Here is an 11,215-nt window from a genome sequence, read left to right on the forward strand (position 1 = left end):
GTCTTTAGACTCATTAGACTTGATCGATGTAGGTGAGGATGCATTTGAGAAGACGAGAGGTGTGGACCAAGGAGCTGGCTTGGACTGAGCAGGAGACTAAACTCGAGGACCGCCCAATTTTTAAGAGTTTATGAAATGTTCAAAATACTCTGATTTATGTTACTGATTATGAGATTTTAAACAAGTAATTTTGTCAAACTTTATTTTTGAGATCTTTGATTGTAACTATGTTGAGATGAACAAATGTTTTCTCGAATTTTGAAGGTTCACGGTTTATTTTAAGAAATTTTTTTATTTTTTCGTAAATTTTAAGTAGTTAAAAGTACGGTATGTTACATAAAATATAAATCGAAGATTTTTTTCCAAATTTACTCGATAAACGTGTTTCCCTTTTTTTATTTCAAAAACTATGCATTTGAAAATCAAAGCGCCTCCGCTTCTGTCTTGGGCCTGCTGTCCTCTTTCTTCAATTCAACACAGTTAATACCAACATTTGACCCCGCCGCCGCGGCCGCCGCGGCCGCCGCCTCCGCCTCCGCCATGATATTTCTAGCTGTGTGGAGGAAGGTAGAGCCGTCAATCATCGAAGCGATGAGGTGTCTGTGAGATTTCCGATTTTTCAATATTTGTGCTTCCCTTAAATCGGCGCACAAGGAAATGCTATGGAGATTGATGCAAAATTTCCTGAAAGTGGCTCCTTGTTTTGCTCAAAAATTACAGGCTTTGGCAGCAATTCACCATGTTTCTTCACCAATTGACTACCACACCGCCGAAAAACGTCGAACCAAATCCTGTGCCAAATCTATCAGCAATCAAGAACGTCTCCAGACACCCTTTCTGACCCCTCAGATCGTGCAGACTACTTTACGAAGCTGCCGTTCTGATTTAGTTTCTCTCAGCTTTTTTTTGTGGTGCGCTCGGCAACCTAATTATTTCCATGACAAATCCACTTTCCATCATATGGTGAACGTTGTTTCTAACCTCACCTCAAGATTTGGAACTGTGAAAGGAATAGTTCAAGAATTGGAAACTGTAGGTTGCGTCACAAAAGCTCAAACTTTTTTGCTTTTGATGAGAATTTACTGGCGTGGAGCTATGTACGATATGGTACTTGAAGCATTTGAGGTGATGAATAACTATGGTTACATCCCTAATACGTATGTACAGAACATTGTCATTGATGTGCTCTTCAAGATTGAGCGTGTGGATGTGGCCCTTAGAGTTTTAAACGGATCATTGTCCCCGAATTTCTTGTCTTTTAGTATTGCCATTTGTAATCTTTGCAGACTCAACGAAGTTCATAATGTAAAAGTGGTGCTAAGTCGCATGTTTATGATGGGGTTTTATCTTAACCCGGAGACTTATTTATTGGTTTTAAATTGTTTCTCTAAGTTCGGTATGTTGGCTGAGGCATTACAGCTTCTAGGGATAATGATAGTTTTAGGTGTTCCTGTCTCTATGAATGTTTGGGGCATATTGATTGATGGTTTCTGCAAGTCTAATCGGATTGAGGTTGCTATTTATTTACTAGAGAAAATGTTTAAGATAGGGTGTACCCCGAACATAATTACGTGCACATCATTGATTAAAGGGCTCTTGGAATCTCGGATGCCCAGCAAGGCCTTCGAAATTCTCGGCACTCTGGAATTAAAAGGATGTTTTCCGGATCTGGTTCTATGTAATGTACTGATTGATTGCCTATCTAAGATTGGATGGTACAATGTAGCATTTAAAGTCTACTCTGATATGAGAGATCTAAGACTGACACCTGATGTTTATACTTTATCTTCTCTTATGTCGACTATTTGTTTGTCTAAACAATATGTGCTTCTACCTTTACTCATCAGTGGACTTGCCGTACAACCTGACTTGGTAGTTTGCAATTGTTTTCTATTTTATTTCTGCAAAGCTGGCTATCCAGAAGGTGCTGTTGAGTATTATAATGACATGATATATAGAGGGTTTCAACCAGATAACTATAGTTTTGCTGGATTGTTGAGTGCGTTATTCAGATTAGGTAGGACACATGAGGCACTCAATGTTTACCAGGGAATTATTCATATCAATCCAGGTGTAGATGCTCATGTTCATACTATAATGATTCATGGGCTTATAAAGTCAGGTTGCTTTAGTAGAGCTATTGGATTAGTCAAAAAAGCTGCTACTGAGAATTTTTCACTTGATGTTGTGTCATTCAATGTTGCCATCGAGGGGCTTCTCGGGTTTGGTCTGGCAGAAGATGCTTATAGTTTGTTTAGCCAAATGAAGCAGATGAATGTAGCTCCAAATATGAAGTCATATAACCTGATACTCTCTGGTTTCTGTAGGAATAGAGATGTTAACATGGTTTTGCACGTGCTTCAAGAAATGGTATATAGTAATATTGGTTTAGACGATTGCACGTTTAAATTGGTGAAAAAGCTTTTCCACAACTCCGTTTCAGCCCTTAATCTCTTTGCTGAGTTGAGAACGTTGGGATTGCTACCTAAGGATGCACAGATGTTGTTGGCCAATGGACAGGATAATGATTATCCACGGGACGATTCGGGCCTTCGCATGCCCGTATATCATGATCTGCCATCTGCTGTTGTTTCTCTGGGGTGAGAGTAATGGAAAGAGAAATTTGTTATTCTATTGCGGGGGCAGAAGTTTTTGAGCTCAGTAAGCAAGAAAGTGTCTATGCATCGACACAAGTGGTGTTTTATCTTATGCTGGGACAATAGTTACATATATTTGCTTCTGATGGTAAGAGTTTACTTCAAGAATCTGATTGTAACTGACATGTTGAGTTTCGTAAGAACTTTCCTCATGAATATCATCAGTGTCCCTTTTGTATTTACGTTAGCGACTTTAGAGGCTTTAACTTGTAAATGGCTTAAAACGTAATTGACATCAACCTATAGATCTTCTATTGCATCTGATGAAAACGTTGTTAAAACCAGTAGGCATTAGATTGTATATTTCGCATATAGTAAATATTTATGTAAATACATATATTTTTACATTTTTTAATTTATTTGATTGAGTAGGTTTTGTGGGTTTGAATTTTTTAATAAAGTATATATCTTTTCTATATTGGTGTTTTTAATTTTTTAAATATTATAGGTATCATAGACTTTTTTGTAAAAGAATTATTGATGAGTTCTATAAGGGCTCCATACTTAATAAATAGCATAGATACCCTTTATACGCTCATTTGCTCTATTTCATGTATAAAATTTTTAATTGTTTGATCATGTTCAATTGTTGTTGATCACAACTCAACCTAAATTTTTTTATACTATAATGTTATCATTTGTATTCCTTTGATTTATGTGGCCTATGTATGTTGCTTATTTATTCTCTCTTTATACAGGCTATTAAAACTTTATAGTAAATGTGCAAGTTGCCTCAGATAAAGAATGTCTCACATTGTCAACGGCCATCTACTCAGGCACACGTGAGTTAAAATCCTGTAAATATCTCTTGTATAGTAAAATGTCTATTGATTCCATTCTAATTATTTGTCTAGCATTAGTGCATTACCTACCATGACATAATGGTTATTTAATCTTCCTTTTTCCTGAAATATATGGGAGGCATGCTGATTCCATCTGGTAAACACCATATTAAAAGTTGGCGTATTGCTCTTGAAAGAGGTTGTTTTTTAAAGTATTGGTCTATGTTTCTTTCATGCTTTACATTGGAAATAATGTCAGTTCTCTTGTGATTAACTATGTGCTTTTATATCCAACCGATTCATGACAAAAATAGACGGAAGTGTGAGATTAACTATTTGCTTTCATATCCAACTGGTTCATGACAAAAATAGACTGAAGCTTATTTTGCAGATGGTAGTGTTTTGCAACTTGGTCATTTCATATCACTGTTAAAAATATATAAAGAAAGCATCATTCCGTCCCAGTTGGATTTGTTGTGTGTTGTATCTCACAACGCTGTCTCAGTGTGCATAGTAATTCATGTATGAGATACTCGTGTGTGCTGCAGACATGCGGGAGAAGTTTGTCACGTGGAATAGGTTGGAACACGCGTCGGTGGACAAGCATGCATCACACTTATATTTTGCGTCACACACACACACACACTCTCGCAGATCGCCTAAGATGAAGCCATTATAAACATAAAAGTGCAAAACAAAAGGCAAGGGACGAGTAAAAGAAAGAGGGCTTTTGCTGCAGAAGTTTGAAATACGTAAATGTGGGACTTATCAAACACGATTTTATGTACGCAGGCCATGCATGAAGTAGTTGGCAGAACGAGGAAAACAGCCACAAGATAGGCGACAAGTATAACCCTCCTGGTTTCAAAGTTCTCTGGGGTAAAACTACACCGTACGGTTTGGGTAAATTTCCTTGTCAATATGTCCAAGGAAAGTCTTGAGAAGATTACGGACCTCTGTATCCCCCGAAGTGGTTTGTTTCGGAAGCCTGTAGAAGATTCAAGCAGTCGAGGAGTAGCCCTAGGATCTGACTTCGTTTACCATCTGCTAAAGGCAGGTTTGATGATCCTTCAATTGGGATATTGATTATTGAGTTGTCTTTAGATGATTTCGAAATTGTGTGCATTCATCCGTGTTCATACCAATCTTTCTGGGCAGCTATCACGGCGCCCACTGGACATCGGGTATCCGAACGATCAAGTAGCAAAAGATTTTTGTTTGGGTGATGTCTTTTTCATCAGAAGATTTTAATAACAAAAGGACGAGTACAAGTTAATAGGCGGATACATGCATTTTCAATCAATCACCACTCCGGCAGCATTAAATACCTGATAATTAGATTTTTTGTTTTTCTGGATGGAGTGGCGCAATGTCTTAACTGTAGTATCGAATTGGCCCGACATAAAGAAAATGGTGTGAGTGGGGGACTCCACATTTTTTTATTTTTATGTTATGAATAATGTGAGTAACAATTTGGTGTAGCATAGACAAAGCCAAAAATAATATTTTTACAAAACGTCTGCGTTACAATACTGATAACTACAGAAATAATCATTATATTTAATAATAATGAATAAAATAAATAAAATTTTATAATTTTAATTATAAATAAATATTAAATCATTTAATTTTATAGGATATAAAGAGTAAAATATAAAAGCTAATAGTGAACCAAACATAGAATGGACATATATTAGAAATCTATAATTTACTTCATCATCAACCGAATTAAGCAGTGGTTAAGAGACATGTACACATGCATATATATGCACACAAAAAACGGCTTTGCTAAAAAAATTCTATGTGATCATTGTACTAAAAAAACTTTTTGTCTCACGACCTAAAATGTGAACCAAGTATTTCTTGAAGGCCAACAAGATTCCATCGGGCGATCTACATTGCAGCCAATCCAATGTACCACAAAAAAACAAAACATATTTCAATTGTCATTTTGTAAGAGAGAAGATTCAAGAAAAACTCGTTCAGATAGTGATACCCCTGTAAAGGTCCGGGTTAATGGTGACCCATTTCCGGGTTAATGATGATCCGGGTTATCGGTTGAATAGCCCGGATCAGAAGCCAACTGCCCGGATACTTTTCCTCCACCCGGTTTCTCATACAGGTACCCAGGTAACCAACTACCCAGGCCACCTCGAGAATTGCACCACACTCGAGTGTGATCGATACAGGCAGTCTAATCCGTCAGAACCACTTGGGTTTGGAGTGTCCGAGAAGTCATCAGAAGCTAGTATGATAAACCGACTTAGTAGGTGGTGTGGTAATCAAGGTAACTACCCATTCTTCCACTATAAATAGCAGGTATTAAAGTCATTTAATGATTCTGAAATCTTTGAACTAATAGCACTTACATCTTTCCTCTCAAATATTGCTTGTGTTCATCAAAAAGCCTGCTGACTTAAGCATCGGAGTGGCCACGCCGGACATCCCTCCGGCGCCCATTCACGAGTTACTTTCTTGTTTGCAGGTGTTGATCCAAGCCATTATCTTCACTCAAATTCCCAAACATTATAAATTATTGATTTGGTCCGTTGGAGCCCCGTACCCGGCTCACCCATTTTAACGAGATCACATCATTGGCGCCGTCTGTGGGAAATCACTGAGTTCGAGACGTTGATATGGCTCATACGAGAAGAACCAACCAGGGTAATTCTCACGCCCAGGGTGATGGGGGGCAAACTTCAAGACAAGCTGATGTTAATAACATTGGAACAAACCTCATTACCCTGACCCCTGAAGAGTTAAAGAAAATGATGGTCGATGCCGTTGTGCTAGCTATGGCCAGGAAGGAGGTCTCTCACCCTGTCACACCACCCGGTGATAAACAGGGACGTGATCAGGGATTTGAGCAGGAGCAGGAGCAGGGGCAGGGAAGGAGGGATAACGAGATGGTAGGAGAAGACGAGGGATCCAGCGCTGGGTCCAAATCTCCTACCGTGGCAGAGGAATTGATGGAATTAAGGCAGAAGATGAAGGTCTTGGAAGGACAGTTGGAAAGATGGAGCGTTGCCCGGGCAGTCCTGAGAGGATGCCCATTTTCTGATATCATCGTCCGGGAGCCTCTTCCTGGAAATTTCAAATCTGCAAAGGTGAAAGACTATGATGGCAATGCAGACCCGGAGGAACACCTGGCCAGGTTTGAAAATATGGCCATGTTGCACTGTTACACTGATAGAATCAAGTGCAAGGTGTTCCTAACAACACTGGTGGATTCAGCTCAGAGGTGGTTCGAAGGCTTGACTTCCCAAAGTATCAGTTCCTTTGGAGACTTCCAGAAGGTGTTTTTACACCATTTTAGCAGCAGTAAAAAGTACAAAAAGACTGCTTTTAGTCTTTTTGAAGTTAAGCAGAACCCAGAAGAGAGTTTAAGGGCCTATATCAGAAGATTCAACAGAGTGGCCCTAGACGTCCCTACTTGTGCCACTGAAACAAAGACTACTGCATTCACCCAGGGTTTGAGAGAGGGTGAGTTCTTCAAGTCACTGACTAAGAAGGTGCCGGGAGATTTCGAGGATCTATAGTCGCGAGCAGAAAAATATATCAATATGGAGGAGGCCCAGAAACAGAAGAGGGACGCTGTGAGAAAGGAAAAAGGAGATCGGGTGTCTAAGCCCGAGGAGAGGGGACAGAAAAGAGGCAATACAGGGCACTTTTCTCACCACGTGCCTCTGAAAATTGCTCGGGAGAGGGAAGTGCAGGAGTGCAGCAGAGATTTGGCCCCGGATCATCAGTTATCCCGGCCAGAAAAGAGTGGATTTTGCTCTTTTCACAAAGTATGTCACCATAACACTGAAAACTGCAAGGCACTAAAGGGGAATTATGTCTCACCCTCCATCCCGGGACCCAGTAACAATAGCCAGAGGCCGAGAGTGCCACCTTGGACATCTCGGCCACCAGGATCCAGCGCCCGAGGAGGAAGTGTGAGGAATATCCCGAGGATTGAGCCCAGTAGAAGAAGGGAGCCTGAGCCCGAGAGAAAAAAGAATTCGCCCCCTGCCACAGGAATGATCAAAATGATATTAGGAGGCTCTACCGATGGAGACTCTAACCGGGCGAGAAAGGGGAGAAGCAGGAGGGAATGTTTGGAGGTAGAGGGAGCAAGAAGAAATGAGGCGATCATTAGTTTTGGCCCGGAAGATTTGGGAGGGGTGAATCTGCCCCACAACGACGCCCTGGTGATCCAAGCCCGAGTGGCGAATTATGATATTCTACGGGTCTTTGTGGACTCAGGCAGCTCTGTAAATGTAATTTTTAAAGATGCATTTGTACAGATGGATTTGCAGGGCTACCACCTAGAGGCTGTGGAGACTGCCCTCTTTGGTTTTGCTGGCCATATGGTTTACCCGGAAGGAGAGATCATGTTGCCATTAACCTTGGGTTCTCAGGATCTTAAGAGGACGGTGATGACTTCATTCACCGTAGTGGATTCCCCGTCATCATATAATATCATTTTGGGGAGACCGGCTATGAACGAATTGAGAGCCGTAGCATCCACATACCACCAAAAGATAAAATTTCCAGTAGGAGCTCGGGTGGGAGAAGTCCGAAGAGATCAACCATCCTCTCGGAAATGCTATGTGGAGGCAGTTCGGGCTGATCAGAGTAGAACAAGGAAGGAAGGGAAGAAGGCAAGGGTGGACGGGGAAAGAACGATGGGGAGAGGAGAGGTGCATTTTGTGGCAGAAGAAGAACAAGAAGTAATAGAAATCGGACCAGGCCAGCAAATCCGGGTGGCCCGAGATCTCAGTATATCCACTCGGAACATCAATTGAACATCCTCCCGGGATCTCACCCAGTAAAACAAAAGAAGAGGCACTTTGGCCCTAAAAAGGACAAAGTAATTGATGCGCAAATTAAGGAGCTTCTAAAAGCTGGCCACATACGGTAAATTCAATTCCCCACATGGCTTTCGAATGTGGTCTTGGTACCCAAATCTACTGGGAGGTGGCGCATGTGTGTAGACTTCCGCGATCTCAACAAGGCGTGCCCCAAAGATCATTATCCTCTGCCCAGGATTGATCAGCTGGTGGATTCCACCTCGGGCTATGAATTGCTAAGTTTCATGGACGCATACCAGGGGTACCATCAAATCCCTCTGGCTAAAAAGGATCAAGACAAAGCCAGCTTCATCACCTCGGGAGGTATATTTTGTTATATTGTAATGCCTTTCGGGTTGAAGAATGCAGGGGCTACTTACCAGCGTCTGATGGATAAAGTTTTTGAGAAGCAGCTGGGACGGAATGTGGAAGTCTATGTGGATGATATTCTATCCAAATCCCGAGAGGGTGCCAGCTTTATTAGTGATATAGAAGAAACTTTTGCGACTCTCATGCATTATGGAATCAAGCTTAATCCTGCCAAGTGTATTTTTGGCGTGAAGAGTGGCAAATTCTTGGGATTCATTGTGACAGACCGAAGGATCGAGGTGAATCAAGAGAAAGTCAAATCTGTGTTAAGCATGCCATCTCCCCGATCTGTCAAGGAGGTACAAAAGCTAACTGGGAGAATCGCTTCCCTTTCCAGATTTATTTCCCGATCAGCACACCGGAGTTATCCTTTTTTTCAAGTCTTAAGGAAGGCCCAGCAATTCGGATGGGATGAGAAATGTGAACAGGCCTTCCAGGATTTGAAAATTCATCTTGCCGGGCTCCCGGTGTTGGTGAAACCAGAACCTGGAGAAAAATTATATGTCTACATGTCCACTACAGAGTATGTTGTCAGCTCTGTTCTATTAAAAGAGGAAGGAACTGATCAAAAACCTGTCTATTATGTCAGCCATGCTCTGAGGGAGCCCGAGCTCCGGTATAGCGAAGTGGAGAAAATTGCTTTGGCCCTGGTCATGACCGCCCGGAAGCTAAGACCTTACTTTCTGTCACATCAGGTTATTGTTCTTACCAATAGTCCTCTGGGTAGGATCATGACTCACTCTGAAGTATCCGGGCGAATGATAAAATGGACAGTAGAGTTGGGTGAATATGACATCGAGTACAAGCCCCGAGTGGCCATTAAAGCGCAGGCTTTGTCAGATTTCTTATCTGAAATGATCCAGCCCAGCGAGGAGGAGGTATGGAAAGTATCAGTGGATGGGGCATCTAGCCTGGTGGGGTGCGGAGTAGGGGTGGTGTTAGTGTCTCCCCTGGGAGAAAAGGTCAAATTAGCATTAAGAATTGATTCCCGGATAACCAACAATGAAGCTGAGTATGAGGCTGTTCTTGCAGGTATTCGAGCTGCCCGGGAAGTTGGAGCTTCTCGGATTATTCTATATTCTGATTCACAGCTCATCACTCAACAAATAAAGGGCATTTATGAGGCTAAGGATGACAGGATGCTTAAATATTTACAGCTCATTCGAGCCCAAGCAGAAAGCTTCATGGATTGGAGTATTGAACAAGTACCCCGGGAAGAAAACAGTGAGGCAGACGCTTTGGCTAAAATGGCTGCTTCTTTATCAGAAGTTAATACCCGGAGGTGCTGCATATTACTCGGCTGGTTCTCTCTACAGAGGAAGAAGCATCACCCATGCCTGAAGATTCATGGATGACACCGCTGATCGCGTACATTACGAACCATGAGCTCCCTGAGGATAAAGCCCGAGCTCAGAAGATCAAAAGACAAGCTCCCAGGTTTGTTTTCTTAAATAAAATTTTGTACATAAGATCATTCCAAGGACCGCTTTTGAAGTGTTTAAATGAAAAAGAGGTGGATTATGTTCTCCGAGAGATTCATGAGGGGTGTTGTGCCGAGCACCTCGGAGGAATGCCTTTAACTCGAAAAACAATGCTTGCTGGATTCTGGTGGCCCACCTTAAAACAAGATGCTGCTCGTTTGGTCCAGATTTGTGAGGGCTGTCAGCATCATTCGAATTTCAGCTACAGCCCGGCCACTCTCATGAAGCCTATTTGGGCATCCTGCCCTTTTGATCAATGGGGCATGGATATTGTGGGTCCTTTTCCGGTTGCCCGGGCTCAGAAAAAATTCTTACTAGTAGCTGTTGACTACTTTTCCAAATGGGTTGAAGCTGAGCCTTTAGCAAAGATCACCGAGCAGGAAGTATTGAAATTTTTGTGGAAGAACATTGTGTGCCGGTTCGGTGTGCCCAGGAGAATAATCTCGGACAATGGAAGACAATTTCAAGGCAAAGGAATTACGTCATGGTGCCAGGAAATGAAAATCACTCAATCTTTTACCTCTGTTGCATATCCTCAAGCCAATGGTCAAACAGAAGTTGTCAATAGAGTCATTGTGCAAGCATTAAAGGCAAGACTTCAAGGTAAAGGAAAGAATTGGGTGGAGGAGTTACCTAGTGTCATATGAGCTTACAGAACTACTCCCCGGGCACCTACTCAAGAAACTCCCTTCAGTTTGGTATATGGTTCTGAAGCAGTTCTTCCAGTAGAGATCGGGCAGACTTCTTCCCGGGTAGAATCTTACCCGGAGGACAATGACCAGAGCAGGGCCATGGAATTGGACTTAATAGAAGAAAAAAGGAACAGAGCATTTATTCGAATGGAGGCATACAGAAATCGGGTGATGAAATCATATAACAAGAAGGTCCGCATTCGAGACTTCCAAGTTGGGGATTTAGTCATGAAAAAAGTCAACCCTACTGGGGAAGTTGGGAAGCTGGAAGCCCGATGGGAAGGACCTTACAAAATCACTCGGAGAGTCAACTCGGGATCCTTTTATTTAGAAGATGCGCAGGGACGTCCCCTCAAAAGGCCTTGGAATGTGTTTAACTTAAAGAAGTACTATGCATAA

The 11,215-nt window shown here is 41.9% G+C and overlaps 2 protein-coding genes across 9 annotated transcripts; both read left to right on the forward strand.

Annotated features, from left to right (window-relative positions):
* Nucleotides 1-417: 417 nt before the first annotated feature.
* LOC142542317 (putative pentatricopeptide repeat-containing protein At1g16830) lies at nt 418-4,885 on the forward strand. 8 transcript variants are annotated; one of them, XM_075648956.1, is made up of 5 exons: nt 418-596; nt 721-2,745; nt 3,356-3,439; nt 4,232-4,496; nt 4,598-4,885. In XM_075648956.1, exon 2 carries the CDS (start codon nt 961-963, stop codon nt 2,602-2,604), a length of 1,644 nt encoding a protein of 547 aa, XP_075505071.1. In that variant the 5' UTR covers nt 418-596; nt 721-960; the 3' UTR covers nt 2,605-2,745; nt 3,356-3,439; nt 4,232-4,496; nt 4,598-4,885. The 8 variants fall into 8 exon arrangements, with proteins under 8 accessions (XP_075505071.1, XP_075505024.1, XP_075505018.1 ...); XM_075648909.1 differs by having other exon boundaries at nt 418-2,745; nt 3,356-3,454; XM_075648903.1 differs by having other exon boundaries at nt 418-2,745.
* A 5,109-nt stretch (nt 4,886-9,994) lies between these two features.
* On the forward strand, nt 9,995-11,215 carry LOC142505722 (uncharacterized). Its single transcript, XM_075618829.1, has 2 exons — nt 9,995-10,592; nt 10,842-11,215. Exons 1-2 carry the CDS (start codon nt 9,995-9,997, stop codon nt 11,213-11,215), a joined length of 972 nt encoding a protein of 323 aa, XP_075474944.1.

The sequence above is a fragment of the Primulina tabacum genome, chromosome 1 (assembly GCF_025594145.1).
Source record: "Primulina tabacum isolate GXHZ01 chromosome 1, ASM2559414v2, whole genome shotgun sequence".
Lineage (NCBI taxonomy): Eukaryota > Viridiplantae > Streptophyta > Magnoliopsida > Lamiales > Gesneriaceae > Primulina > Primulina tabacum.

What these genes read in the sequence shown, in the direction of transcription:
- LOC142505722 (XM_075618829.1), top strand. Translation starts at nt 9,995, where the DNA reads ATGACACCGCTGATCGCGTACATTACGAACCATGAGCTCCCTGAGGAT. An exon ending in CAATGGAAGACAATTTCAAG is followed by an intron (nt 10,593 to 10,841) that starts GCAAAGGAATTA and finishes GTTCTGAAGCAG; the next exon opens with TTCTTCCAGTAGAGATCGGG.
- LOC142542317 (XM_075648909.1), top strand. Translation starts at nt 658, where the DNA reads ATGCTATGGAGATTGATGCAAAATTTCCTGAAAGTGGCTCCTTGTTTT.